At 41.1% G+C, this 15608-nt stretch overlaps 1 protein-coding gene across 1 annotated transcript; it reads right to left on the minus strand.

Moving 5' to 3' along the window:
- Nucleotides 1-1293: 1293 nt before the first annotated feature.
- vma21 (vacuolar ATPase assembly factor VMA21) lies at nucleotides 1294-10278 on the minus strand. Its single transcript, XM_059976730.1, has 3 exons — nucleotides 10064-10278; nucleotides 7235-7344; nucleotides 1294-3213 (listed from the first exon to the last, which is right to left on the minus strand). The coding sequence occupies exons 1-3, from the start codon at nucleotides 10261-10263 to the stop codon at nucleotides 3071-3073; spliced, it is 453 nt and encodes a 150-aa protein (XP_059832713.1). The 5' UTR covers nucleotides 10264-10278; the 3' UTR covers nucleotides 1294-3070.
- Nucleotides 10279-15608: the final 5330 nt, after the last annotated feature.

Here is a 15608-nt window from a genome sequence, read left to right on the forward strand (position 1 = left end):
CTGCACTGAACCTTCTTTGTAGTAGTAAGTGTTCTAACTCAATGCACGGCATGATTTGATTGGTATGCAAGACAAACTTTTCATTCTTTCTTGATACATGTGGCAATAATAAACCAGTACCAAATTCAACAATTTATCTTGAATTGGGTAGCCCAGCTGTCTCCACAAATGCCACCTAGCTTACTCAGTAATTCCTTTAGCTCTGATTTTACAGCATTACATTTATTTGATGTTAACTCTCATTAATCAATGATGTAGCTTCATTATCAACTTATTAGTAATGGCTACGCTTGGCTACAAAGGGCTAATAGAATCTGACTGGAAAAGGAGGGTGGATATATTAAGGAAGGTGGGGTTACTCTGTTGGATATTCTTTGTACAATCCATCCCTCCAATCCTTTCTGCAGGTTAAAATTCATTATTTCCCATTTCTATTGCAGGGTCTTCAAACTGAAAAATGAAATTTCCATTTTCACAAATGCACATTGACCTGCTAAGTTTCTAGTTTTATTTTAGATGACCAATTCTTTAGAGTTTCATCCTTTTTTCCTCAAACCATTTTTCAACATTTCTATACGTCAACGACAGAAAATGGAAGACACACATTCCGGAAAATTACACACTGACCTACTTTCAGCCATGTTTAAATTTGTTACTTACCTTTACAACAAGGCAGTGACTGCAGAAATGAGATAAAATTAGAGGTTGAGGTACCAGCATTCAGGTAAGGGCTGATGAAGGACAAAACCTGAATAGTCAATCACCCCTTTGCCTCCACAGATGCTGTTTGACACAGTACTGGCTTTCAGTTTTCACTGTAAATTTACACCTGCAACAATGATTAACATTCTTCCTTAGATAAAATACTCTCATATGCTGCTTCTGGACACTTCCATGGGTAAGCTGCTATATCACCCCCTACCTCCCTTTTGTTTTCAGACTATTTCTTCTCTTCCTGTAAGATTCCATTAGCTGCAGCCCTTTGTTGCCTGGACCTCTCAGATCCCAGTCCTTATCATTAATTCCATTCTTCCTTCCTTCATCTGGCTAGCACTCTTGCTCAAATATTACTTGCCAAATATGGCTTCATCCCTCCATCTTAGTCCAGATAAAGGATCTTGATCTTGACTGTCCATTTCACTCCATAGATGTTGGCTGACACGATGAATTCATTCAGCATTTTGCTCCAAATTCCAGCATTCATAGTTTCATGTCCCAAGGTTCAGCTATTAAAGTGAATGTAACAAAATAACCAGAAGTAATTTGAACAAATTAGCCATGAATTGTGACCAATTATACAGTATTAAAGTATACATTTAATTTCAGACATATGAGGGAAGTACAATTGTAAATACTTCTCACATTATAATCAGATTTTGTAACATAGATTATAAAAAACATTTTCATTTTTCCATGTTTCACAAAACAAATTCCATCATTAGGCAACCAAGATTATTCCGCCTTCTGAGGGAAGGGACAGAAATGGGAAAGTTAAAGCAAATTAGAATTTCTCACTTATTATTTCTCTACCGATGCAAGTAAATTAAAAACAATACCAGACATCAGCAAAAACTACAGCAATCAGTCTCTGTGCAAAATATTTTTGCTAAATTCTCCTCGTGTAAAACACTCTATTTAGACAAATTACAGACTTGTTTCAAACCTTTTAACTGCTTCATAGTAGTTACATAAGAACACTAGCTCCTTGTGGAACAGCATTAATTATGGACAAGGATTAAACTTGACAACTCAAATGTTAATTTTCCTGCCTAATTCTTTATTCTCAATTTTTGCTGAGGGTTTTCCACAATATCAAAAGGAGCAAGTTTTAAACTACAATATAGTCCATACACAGGTCTATTTCAAAGTATTGTCCATCTCAATTATGTACGTTCTTGGCTGTAAGACACGGTTCATAGTCTTCAGGTTTGTTCATTTGGACTTTGAGTCTCACAATAGAAACTCATCAGTTTTGAAGGAAGTTCAGTCCTTCACAGGTGAGAATGAGAGAAAAGCTTTATAGCTAGACCAGCTTTTCAAAACCCATTTTTAACATGTTTCATGCAAATATTCTGGAGACAGAGACAAATTAATAATTAGCTCTGGTCCTGGTCTTCGAAAAATTGGGAGACATGTTCAAACTGCTGGGCCACACTGGTTATTGCTCTTCGTACAATGAGAGCCCTGATGCAACCTTTCCACAAGACCACACCATCCCCACCTTTTGAGCCACGATATAAACAACATAGCTTGGTTTCAATGTTTGTTGCAGCTGAAAGACAACTGTTCTCCTTGAGAAGGATCTCACCCTAAAATACAAATTATTTGGAAGCATTTCACTTTCTACTGGCCACCTTCAAGGATTAGGGTGAAAAAGGCAAGTCTGAATAGCCTTTTGGATTTTTACAATTCCAAAACAATTTCATATATAAATGATATTCTGGAACACCGAGAAGACTTTCATATACTCTAACAAAACTTTTAAGCAATATGCTAAAATGTATCTTCGGTTTTATTGCTGGTAACACTATTACTTTCGTTGAATCTACGATTGAGAAGATAACTTACATCACAACAACAAATGTAGGTACAAGTAGATATGAGTTGGAAAGAATATTCATTATTCACCATTTCATGTCTAGTGCACCAGGAAGGTTTGTGTTTTGATATTTGGTTCTTTGAACAAATGACAATTCCTTACTCCAATTTTAAATAGGTCAGTGTTAAAGTGGTGTGTTAAAGGTAAACAGAGTGACCTTTCAAGTTCTAGGTTATACTGTCTGAAAGTGTAAATGGTGTACATTTAAAGGGCATATCTTGAATCTCAACCGGTGAAGAAATCACATAGATCGGGAACATAGATCAGATAGACATTGCATTTGAAAGTCAAATTCAGCTACTGTAACTTCCATTTTTCTTTTACTTTGCACCAATCCTTCCGATCCTAAACAAAAAGTCCAATGTGTCCGGTATACACCTCTCAGTTGTTCCTCTGCCTCTTCAATTTGACCGTCCCCTAGAATTAGTTTAAACGCCAGCTGCCTCATGCTTGATCCAAATGAAGCCGCACTTAATCCTGTTTGCCATCCCGCCATTGCTTTGAGCCTTCATTCCATGCTACGTATACAAACAAGGCCAGCACAATATGAACAGCCACAACTGCAACTATAGCAGCATAGAAGTAGCTGTCTCTATTTGACATCCCAAGTGTACCTGAGAAGAAAAAAAAGTGTACAATTAAAGTTTTTGGTATGTACTTCTTTTATTCCAAAGTTAGGGTTGAACTAATAAGGGTGTGTATAACTATAAAGAAGATGGAGAAAAATAAGATTAACAGTAACCCAAGTGTCTATACATGCTGGAAATTGGAGAACAAGCAATCTATTGAAGAAACACAGTTGATTCAGCAGGATCTGTAGGAGGAAAGGAACGGTCAATGTTACTGGTTGAAACCTTGCTGTTTTAAGTTAAGAGTTTTGACCACTGTTCCCTTTAAGCTTCGTGGATACGTGGCTGTGCAGCAACTGAAATGCCCCCATGTACATAACCTTTAATGCCGCGCAGATGGAATTATCTTTCATAAATAGTATAATAATATTTTGAAATTATCCTAATATAATCCATAAATTTTCTAAAGGTACAATCTTTACTTTGAAATGTTTCATAGATTCAATGTAATTATATTGTCAGTTACAACACTTACAAATTGTAACAATATACACAGAATGGATACGGTAGCTCATTGTTAATAACTGCTGGCCCACTCAACACTGATACAGTAATATGCATACTGTATTACAAAGCAAACATTTAAATTGATGCGCAGTTTTCAAGACATGTAAAAATCTCCTGCTCAAAGCAATGGTTGGTCCAAGCAGCTATAAAAAAATTAGATGAAACCTTGGTTCTGACGCACAGTTTCAAAGGTAAATACTGATAATTTCTTTCCTACCACAGATACTACTTGACCCACGAGGTTCTTCCAGCAAACTGTCTGTTGAACAAGATTAACTGTCCATATCATGTAAGGTAATGACAGCAAAACTGTTTCTACTAATCTGCCAGCAACTTTGGGAATTCTGCACTTGTACGCATGACTGTGGACATCTGAACATTTCTATTAGTGTGAGCCAATACGCCCAGGACAGAGTAGTTACTCATTTCTATCTCACTGGTGTGTATGTCCTTGTGGATCCCATTTCTGTGTTTACCAAGTGATTAGCATGGGAGAGAAAAGACATTTCATAAAAAGAGATTCCAAGCTGCTTATTAAATCACAGTTAAATTGAAAGCCAGCAATCTGAAGGGTTGGTGTAACAAAGTGCAAAATAGCCAACACTTGCATGCATGTAGTTTCAGTACACATCGCAGTTAACTATTTTTGGATTGTCGTCGTAATAACTGTTAAGGGCTTTAAACACATGACTTGGTATTCAGCCTATTAAAATGTACCTCAAAATGAGAACTAATACTGCGACAGAAATATATATTTCTTTTTCATATTCTTGGTAGATGGAAGGAAGTGGTATGGGGGACTACAGTACAGGTGCAGGTTGATTGGACTAGGCAAGGATTAGATGTGCCAAAGGACCTATTTTTGTGCTCTAGTGCTCTGTGACTATTTATTGCACAAGGCAAAACTCGAAAGATTGCAATATGATCAAGAATTTGCCTACGCTGCTTGGTAAAGAGATGCAAGTGCTGAGGAATAACAACTCACATTGAACAGTCTCCCTATACAGTGCCACCTTTTAAACTCTGGAGAATTACAGCCTAAATCAGATAGACTCTGGTAACAGCAACACTATCTGAACTCCAGAATCACAGGATGGACGTGACTGTCTCTACAGCGACCTCTAGTGACTGAAGTGAGTGTGACAGCGATGAAACAGGTTTACAGCTTGCTTCAATAAAGACCAAGAAAGTGAAGATCGCCTCACTGAGCACCTGTACTCTATCTGCCAGAAAAAACAGGATCCCCCAGTGGGCATCCACTTTAATTCTATTTCCCATTCTGACGTGTCAGTCCATGGCCTCCCCGCCTGTCGCGATGATGCCACACTCAGGTTGGAGGAGCAACACCAGACATTCTGTCTATGTAGCCGCCAACCTGATGGCACGAACATTGATTTCGCAAACTTCCAGTAATTGGACCCCACTTCACCATTCCAAATTCCGTGTCTCATCTTATCTCCTGAACTGCCCAGCATCTCCCTCTGGTGCTCCTCTCTTTCACTTTCTTCCACGGCCTGTCCTCTCCTATCAGATTCCTCCTTCTCCTGCCCTTTATCTCTTTCACCAATAAACTTCCCAGCTCTTTACTTCAGCCCTCCTCCTCTCCCGGTTTCACCCATCACCTACCACCTTGTACTTCATCCTCCTCTCCACACACCTTCTTACTCTGACTTCAGCATTTTTTTCCACCAGTACTGATGAAGCATTTCGGCCCAAAATATCAACTGTTTAATCTTTTCCATAGATGCTGCCTCACCTGCTGAGTTCCTCCAGCATTTTGCGTGTGTTGCTTGGATTTCTAGCATCTGCAGATTTTTCTTGTTTGTGAATCTCAAGGTTGTATATGGTGATATAAAGTAGTGTGCAAAGCTCTTCAGTACATATATATATAGCCAGGGTAACTTCGACTTTTCAATTGTACTGTCGTAATTTTATGTACTGCACTGTACTGCTGCCACAGAGGAAAAAATCATGACATGTGAGTGACGATAAACCTGATTCTGTTATGGGTCTCTATTGTAGATTGAGAATGGGAAGAGGGCACGGGGAGGGGAATCATGGTTGGGAAAAGGGGAAGGGAGAGTGGATGGAACAGGAGGCACCAAAGAGACAACCTGTAATGATCAATAAACCAATTGTTTAGAAATAAATGACATTGGCTGGTGTGTCTCAGGGCTGGGTGTGTCTGTACCTACACTCCTCTGCCTCAGCACTTTATCGCTGGAACCCTTCCCACACTCCGTATTCGCCATTCCCAGTAAACTTTGCTCCCACCAGATTTACAAACTCGGTCTCTGCTGACAAATACAGTACTATGCAAAAGTCTTGGGCACCCTGGCTATTACTACGTGCCTAAGACTTCTGCACAATACTGTATGTACTTTGATAATAAATTTACTTTGAAGTAGCTGCACTGTTGTTTTTGTTTGCTTTTAAGTCTGTACAGAGAGAGCTCAGGGAAACCGGCATCAAATTCCCTGTATGTCCTCATACTTGGCGATAATAAAGAATTCTGATTCTGATTCTGTTTTATGCTAGGCTCCCTCTTTAGATCCTCTCTTCAAGTATTAAGACCTCCTGTCAATGTCTGTTCCTATTTCCTTTGTTCTATCAACCCTTAAAACTATCGTGAAGCAACAACTCTCATGCCTCGTTGCTGACTTTCAAAAGAACCTTTGATTTAAACATCATATCCAACAATACTTAAGGCTTGCAGAATACGCAACAATCTGGTAAACATATAATGCAGCACCCCTCGATTCCACTCTCCGCTCCAACAAGATATTATTTTTGAGGGATGACAGTCAGAAATACTCTCCTCATCTTAATGTAGTTCAGTCTGGGTATTGTTTAAAAAATAGCCTAACTCTACACTACTGTACTTCTGATCAAATATAAAGCCAACAGAAAGCCTTTGTATTTAATTTCCATGACAGTGACAATCCATGAATTTTTAAGACTTATAAACAAGGAAATCCAATTTAGTTTGTACTGCCATTACTTCACCATTTTGAAATGTATGTTTTATCCTTTATTGTTTCTCACATTGTATTCATACTCAGTTAAACCAATGCTAATAATTACACTGTAAACAATATCATTCCTACAAACCGAAATACAAGGCTTTCTAATTCAGGGGTTCCAATCTGGGACCCCTTGCTAAATGGTATTGGTCCATGGCATAAAAAAAACATATGAACCCCTGATTTAGTTTGTTTATAAAAATAATGAATTGTTGTGCTGCCACTTATGACATAATATTGTACTTGTAGAACCCATCACCCACACTGTTTCGTTTGATTGGTAACAAAATCACCCCTGACTCAAACAACTAACAGTTCACCAGCATCAACTCAGGACTCCACCTGACAGACACTTTTGTTTGGCAAGATAACAATTTGAAGTAGATTAGATGAATTACAATATAAATCAAGTTTAACTTCAAATCAATTGAAAGGATCATTCTTAAACTAGAAAAGGAACATGTTAAAAAGGTTACCTTCAAAGACATAAGACTTTGTTCCAAAGTACAACCCAATTGGTAAAGCAATCATTAGGAACGTGAAAAACAGCAGTGTCTTCAGTACTGATAACAATGAGCTGTCATTTCTGAAAAGACACAACAAAATGTAAATAGATCTGCACATAGCAAGTAAATCTGTTTGTAACAAACCTCATCAGAACCAGTTTTAAGCAGAGTTAGCTAGAAGTACCCACAAGGTGACCCTAGAAATAATAGTGATGAAAAAAGCCATTTGTACCAACCAATTGAAAAGATCAGATCTCTGGTTGCTCATTATGGTTTGCACCCTATCGGTCAGAGAAATCTGATTTACCACAGACTTATACTTTTTAATTTTTGTGAATTGAAGTTAGGTTTCGAACTGTTGGGATCTTAGATTAACAAATGTTCAAGAAAGCAGAAAGTTAAGATTTAGTAACCAAAGGTTAGATTGTCTAGGCATATCTGTGAATCCATGATAATGACCTTATTATTCCTTTTTTGTTATACTTTTAAAAATTTATATATTTTTGCCCTTGCAGTGTAACCGCCACAAATTCCATGTCAGTGATAATAAATCTGACTGTGATTGTCCAAACCATTTGTGAAAAATATTAAGAATCTGCAATTCATATTCAAATTAGAGCAAAGACAGAGTCGTTGGGATTTTTAGAATTAGCATTATGAGATAAAACAATTTAATACATGAGCTGATGGATTGTTAAAGCAAGAGCCTGACAGATTGAAGGAATATAGAATGTAATCTGAAATCTCTCAGATCAATTTTAGTAAATAATCTACCTTGCAATCAAATGTCACCTGGGAGCAAGAGATAGCAGTGACACTTTACAGAAAAACAAGTTTTGGTGAAAATTTTCAAGATGCATTATAATAAATGTCTGTAGAAGTGTCACTTTGACTGGCATTTAAACATTCTACTGAAATATAAAGGGGAACTCGGGAACTTGGAAAGAAACATTAAATGCTTAGAAGGAGCAATAAGAGTTATTCACTTTGAAACAGAGCGTGAAACAAGCTCTTCTAGCCCAATAATCTAGCAACCCACCTATTTAACCCGAGCTTAACCAAAGGACAATTTACAATGATCAATTAACCTACTATCAGTACATCCTTGGATGGTGGGAGGAAACTTGAGCACCCGGAGGAAACCCACAAATTCCACAGGGAGGACTTTCAAACTCCTTACAGTGGACGCCAGGGTTGAACTCTGAACCCTGGTCCAAGCTGTAACAGAGAAATATTAACCAGTATGCTACAGTGGCTGATATTATGAGTGTCTTTGTCATAAATTACTTTAATTTTCCACAATTGAATTTTCTTGAAGAAACAGAAGACAATGCATGATATAAAGTTTTTGTCTGGAAACTTCACCCTTCTGTGTGTAAAGTAAAACGACGTTTGCTTCTGTGTTTGACCTGTTCTATTAACAATTTGTTCAGACTTTCATTGACTTTCTTTCCTACATGGTACCCTTCAACTTAACCATTCCTGTGTCCATGCGCATTATTGGTGAGATACAAAAATTTTTGGGCTTTTACTTCACTACCTGGGATAAAGAAATGTATTTTGGTGAAGGTACACTGGTGACCACGTTAGATCTTAATGAGAACCTGCTTCAGCTCCATATCAGAGAAACCCAAGGGGAAAACACACAAACTTCCGAAGAGGACATCCCATCCGAATTGGACTCCAAAGCTGTTGTAATAGTGTCGCACTAACCACTATGTTACCGTGGCACAACACCATGTCGAGAATTATTTTAGGTTTATTAGAACAATAGCCTATTTCAATAATTCAACTTGCCAGTCTTTAGGAATTTCACCACTAGCTCATACAGGAAGGTCATGTTTGTTTGGACAATGAATTGTTCAACAGAGCAGTTCATAATGGGGTTTATTTGGCTAATATGTTTTTTTTAAATATAAGAAACAGGACCTTGGTCAAACCAAATGTTGCTTGACTGGAAATCACAAGTTACAGCATTTTTCATGCATTCAGGAATTTAAAAATGAAACAAAAATGTGAAATAAGTAAAACAAAAACTCTTGTCCAATGTTCCCTGACCATAAAAAATGAGGAAGAAACATTCATAGCTAGAGGGTCTGGCAACAGGTCCCACTGCCCAAAATGATGATCAACTATCCACTTACACACATCCCAAGTAAACCCAATATTTTATTCACCTCACTCCAACTCCCCCTAAATTCTATCACTCACTTACACACAACGGGGGGGAGGGGTGGATTGACTGGCCGAGTAACCTACTGATCTACTCATTTTTGCAATGCAGGAGTGAACAAGACTACGCAGTAACAACCCAAGGAACACGCACAAGATGCTGGGCTGAAGGAACTCAACAGGTCAAGCAGCATCTGCGGAGCAGATTGAACAGTCTGGCCAAGACCTTTCCTCGGGGTCGGGGGTCAGGATTGGATCCAGGGTCTCCAGCACTGCAGGTGCAGTGAACACAGCAGCTACACCACTCTGCCCTGAAGACTGAAAGATAGCTGCATCAGGAGGATGACAACGGCCATGGCTGCACAAGTCACAAGCACCTGACTCACGGGGGCGGTGCCACACCGACCACGCCGATCGCAACGTGCAGGATCCCTGAATTCTGACTGGCTGGAACTGGATGAATGACAGCACTCATACCGTCCTGAAAACTCGACGTCACCGCGCGGTACTTTAATACCTGACATTTACTCGCTTTAAATCCGAAAGCGGAGCGCAGCAACCCCCGAATAAAGCTTCTCGCCTTCACCCCCCCCCCCCTCCCCCAGCTCCTCCGGTGATGCCGCTCACCCCCTGAAGTCGGCGACGCCCGGAGCCGCGTTCAACACCGTTCTCTCAGGCCGCACCATGTTGTCGTGACGCACTTCCTCCTCGCCGCGAGCAACTGGCAAACAAGGTGCGTACCGGAGGTCCAGCCCCTCCCGTGTCGTCACTTCCGCCGGTCTGGACCTGGCGGGCAGTTTGAGGTAAACTCGGCGGATGGAGGACATCTGGAGCAGTTCAGCAAGTCAGAGCGCACCTGTGGAAATGAACGGGCGGTGCACAAACTGCTCGACGGGTCAGGCAGTCTGTCTCTATAGAAAAGACTGAACAGTGACGTTTCGGGCCGAGACTCCTCACCAGGACTGGAGAAGGAAGTCAGGCTAAGAAGGTGGATCAGAATCAGGTTTATTATCACCGGCATGTGGTGTGAAATTTGTTAACTTAGCAGCAGCAGTGCAATGCAGTACATAACATAGAAGAAAATATGTAAATTACAGTAAACGTGTATTGAGTAGATTAAGAATTGTGCAAAAACCAAAAATACTATATATTAAAAGAGTGAAGTAGGGTCCAAGGGTTCAGTGTCCCCTGGAATCGGATGGCAGAGGGGAAGAAGCTGTTTCTGAATCGCTGAGTGTGTGCCTTCAGGTTCTGTACCCCCTACCTGATGGTAACAGTGAGAAAAGGGCATGCCCTGGGTGTTGGAGGTCCTTAATAATGGACGCTGCCTTTCTGAGACACCGCTCCTTGAAGATATCCTGGGTACTTTGTAGGCTAGTACCCAAGATACAGTTGACTAAATTTACAACCTTTGCAGCTTCCCTCGGTCCTGTGCAGTAGCCCCTTCATACCAGACAGTGATGCAGCCTGTCAGAATGTTCTCCATGGTACATCTATAGAATTTGTATTAGTTGACATACCAAATCTCTTCAGACCACTAATGAAGTATAGCTGCTGTCTTGCCTTCTTTATAACTGCATTGATATGTTGAGACCAGGTTAGATCCTCAGAGATTTTGACACCCAGGAACTTGAAACTGCTCACTCTCTCCACTTCTGATCCCTCTATGATGATTGGTATGTGTTCCTTCATCTTACCCTTCTTGAAGTCCACAATCAGCTCTTTCGTCTTACTGGTACTGAGTACCATGTTGTTGCTGCAACACCACTCCACTAGTTGGCATATCTCACTCCTGTACGCCCTCTCGTCACCACCTGAAATTCTACCAACAATAATTGCATCATTAGCAAATTTATAGATGGTATTTGTGCTATGCCTAGCCACACAGTCATGGGTATATAGAGAATAGAGCAGTGGGCTAAGCACACACCCCTGAGGTGCACCAGTGTTGATAGTGATCAAGGAGGATATGTTATCACCAATCCACACGGATTGTGGTCTTCCAGTTAGGAAGTCGAGGATCCAATTGCAGAGGGAGGTACAGAGGCCCAGGTTCTGCAACTTCTCAATCAGGACTGGGAATGATGGTAATAAATGCTGAGCTATAGTTGATGAACAACATCCTAACATAGGTGTTTGTGTTGTCTGGATGGTCTAAAGCTGTGTGAAGAAGCACAAGGTGATGGGTGAAACTGGGGAGAGGGGAAGGGGGAAATATGAGGAGCTGGGAAGTTGTTTGGTGAAACAGATAAAGGGCTGGAGAAAGGTGGTTCTGACAGAGGGTAGAAGACCATGGAAGAAAGGAAAAGGAGAGGAACAGTAGATGGAGGTGATGGAGAGGTAGGAGGGGGAAATGGGAATGGTGAAGGAGGGGAGGCAATTACCAGAAGTTCGAGAAATAAATGTTCGTACTATCAGGTTAGAGGCTACCCAGACGGAATATAAAGTGTTTCTCCTCCAACCTGAGTGTGGCCTCATCGCGACAGTAGAGGTCATGGACTGACCGTTACCATTTTGCACCGAGACCCTTCAGGATTGACAAGTCCCAGACAACATTCAGACATGAGCTGATAAGGAACAGTACAGGCCCGTCAGTTTATGATTTTGCACCAGACTTATAACTTGCTCCAAGGTCAACCTAACCCTTCCCTCCCACATCACCCTTCAGTTTTTCTTTTTATCCACATGCCTATTAAGAGTCTTAAATGTTCCTAATATGTTTGCCTTGACCACCACACTCTTCCACACACCCACCACATTCTGTGTTCATGCTTAAGTTTATTGTCATCATAAACACAACCAAACAACATTCTTCCAGACCAACCCACACAAACTACGTCACACATAGCGCATAAACCAAAATATTGTACAATGAATAAGTTAATTAAAAAGGCACAGGGTAAAGCGCAGCACTGGTAAACAGATTACTGTCCCGGTGAAGGGACTTCAGTGGTGCTAGGTTATTCATTACCATGGTGGCAACAGTGTATTCATCATCAATCTACCTCTGACATCCCCCTAATATTTTATACCAGTCACCTTAAAATTAGCCATTGCTGCCCTGGGTTGTTCACTAGATCTATGTTTTTTGTACACCTCTGTCAAGTCACTTCTCGTCCTCCTTTGCTCCAAACAGAAAAGCCCTAGCTCACTCAACATTTCCTCATAAAATACGCTCTGTACTCCTGGTAAATCTCTGCACCCCATCTAAAGCTTCCACATCCTTCCTATATTGAGGTGACCAGAACCGAACACAATACTGCATGTTTTGTAGTTTTGTAGAGCGGTATTATAGCCTCGTGACTCTAGAATTCAGTCAATGACTAATAAGTTACATCATACGTCTTTTCAACCACCCTACCATCTGTACGGCAACTTAGGACAGATCTGTGGCTGTGGACCTCAAGATCCCTCTGTTCCTCCACACTGCAAAGAATCATTCCATTAATCTTATACTCTGCCTTCAAGTTCAACCTTCCTGATTTCTTAAGGCTATTATAGACAGGGATGGTAATGGGGACAAGCACCCACTACCTATTAAATGCTCCCAATGGTGTGTGCCTCAAATACTGTCTGAAAACCAAGTCTGGCTCTTGGTTTAGCTACTAAACCTGGGCAGAACTGTTTCTACTGACAAGAAAGGGCAAAGGTGGGTTACTGGCACCTTAAAACCAGTTGCTTCAGGTAGATGGGGACAATCAGCCATGGTTGGCAGCTCACCTTGGAGAAGGAAAACTGATCTCAAACGTCCACTGCCTCGCGGCTATACCTACTCATGGGGAAGGCTTCTGGGTAAACCCCTAGAAAATAGAAAATCCAGAGCTGGAGTCCCTAAGGCAGTCCTGCATTAAGTTCAATGCTGACTGGCAACTCCTGCGATGTTGCTGGTACCAAATTGTATCAGTCTCTGCCTTTCCTTCGGGTCATCAGCAGTGTGGAGAGGGGGGAGCTTGCTACATGGGCAAAAGCTTACTCTCCATATTGTATTGCCCAGGCTTGCATATCTAGACAGCTAGGATCCACCATCCAAGATCAACCCTGACTGACAGAGGCCTCACCTCTCAACCTTCCAAAGTAAATCACTTTGCATCTTTCTGTGTTGAACTCCATTTGCTATATGAGGCAAATATTATCTTCAAAAGTAGAAAATCTAACTACTGACCCTTGATATTCAATTGCATTACCATCCATGAGTCCTCTGCTATTATTAACCTGGGAGTCACCATTAATTAGAAACTTGACTGGATGAATCACAAATAACATGGCTAAAGATCGAGTGAGCAGTTGGGTATCCTGCAGTAGCAACTGCTACTCCAAAGCCTCTTCACCATCTGGAAGGCACGAAGCACCAGTATGTTAGAACAATTGACCATTTGCTCCCAAGCAGCTCCATATCATTGAGGATAAAGTAAACCACTTGACTGGCACCCTGTCTCCCCTCTTAAACGTTCATTCCAACCACCGGCTCCAGACAGTGGCAGCAGTATGTACCATCCATAAAAAGCACTGCAGTTGAATTTAGCCTGGCAATTTCATTTTACTTATTGAGATTCAGCATGGAATAAGCCCTTCCAGCCCTTCAAACTGCACCACCCAGCAGTCCCCGGATTTAACCCTAGCCTATTCGCAGGACAGTTTGCAATGACCAATTAGTGCACCAACTGGTACGTCTTTGGACTGTGGGAGGAATCCGAAGCAGATTGGTGAAACCACGAGGACATGGAGAGAATGTGCAAACTCCTTACAGGCATTGGCAGGGATTTTGTCAACATCTCCCAAATACCTGACCCACCCACCCCCTTACCCAAAAGGGAGTCACAGTAGCATGGCGGTTAGCGCAGTGCCATAGCAGCTTCAGAGTTCAATTCTGGCATCGTCTGTAAGTTTGTACGTTCTCCTCGTGATTGCATTAGTTTCCTCTGGGTGCTCCAGTTTCCTCCCACAGTGCAAATACATCTGTACCGGTTAGTGGGTTAATTGGTCATTGTAAATAGTCCTGTGTTAGGGCTAGTGTTAAATTGGTGGGTTGCCAGACGGTGCGCTCATTGGACTAGAAGGGCCTATTCTGAGCTGTGTCTCTAAATATATAAATAAATAGGAGAAGGGTGACAGGCAGATGGGTTGCCAAAATCCCGAGATTCCTCGCCTATGTTCTATATCATCCTAACTTACTAGTGTTTTATCCTTGTTGGGTGTAAAACATGGACCCTACTGCAGCATGGGTGGCCAATCTCATCACCACCTCAAGGATTGCTGAGCATAATCAGTAAATGTGACCTTTCCTGTGTTGATCAGATCCTGAAAATGAATAAAAACAATCAATGAGTGGTGCAGTAGTGTGGCAGTTAACTCAACAGTATTCCAGTGCCACCGATTCAGGTTCAATTACACCTCTGAAGTTCTATGTTCTCTCTGTGACCACTTTCCTCTCACAGTCCCAAGAAGTGTGCGTTTTTTGCATGAATGTAAAAGAGCCGTGCGAGGTGTTAACATGCTGTATTTCTAAGTGCCAAATAAAATGTGAATAAAGATGATGAAAATTTGATGTATTATTTATCATTTCTACAGAGATACAATGAAAATCTTTTGTTTGCATGCTGTCCTGATGGATTATTCCCTGCATAAATGTATCAAGGAGGTAAATAAGGAAAACAGAAACAATTTAGAGCAAGTGCAGTCCAGTAGAGAAGTCAAATCAAGGGCCATGACTCATGATCTTTATTCACTCATAAGTTTCTTGGCGTGCATATAATTGACAATCTCAAATGGTCCATCATATGGCACAGCAGTGCCTCCACTTCCTGAGGAGGCTGAGGCAATTGAGGGCCCTCCTTCACTCTCAGCACTTTAGTGGAGCACAATCGAGCATGTCCTGATCAGCTTTACCTCCATCTGGTATGGGAATAACAATGCATCAGATTGTAAGACCGTGAAAAAGATAGGGAGGATTCCTGAAAACATTATCAGGTTCTCTCTCTCCTCTCCCCCCCAATCAAAAGTGCTTCCATCATTGTCAAAAGACCCCTTCCCATAACCTCTTTGACCTCCTGCCATTAGGCAGAAGGTACCACATCATCATTAAAACCAGACTGTCAGGGTCAGGTAACAGTTTCTCTCCCCACCCCCCCAGTCTGTTAGACTTCCTAACACCCTGATACCAACCAGACATGTT

Source organism: Hypanus sabinus, chromosome 8 (assembly GCF_030144855.1).
Source record: "Hypanus sabinus isolate sHypSab1 chromosome 8, sHypSab1.hap1, whole genome shotgun sequence".
Lineage (NCBI taxonomy): Eukaryota > Metazoa > Chordata > Chondrichthyes > Myliobatiformes > Dasyatidae > Hypanus > Hypanus sabinus.

Coding starts and splice junctions, on each gene's coding strand:
- vma21 (XM_059976730.1), bottom strand. CDS start 10,263: ATGTCCTCCATCCGCCGAGTTTACCTCAAACTGCCCGCCAGGTCCAGA. Junction 7,345..10,063: donor GGCGTCGCCGACTTCAGGGG/GTGAGCGGCATC, acceptor GTGTCTTTTCAG/AAATGACAGCTCATTGTTAT. Junction 3,214..7,234: donor AAAGTCTTATGTCTTTGAAG/GTAACCTTTTTA, acceptor TTTTCTTCTCAG/GTACACTTGGGATGTCAAAT.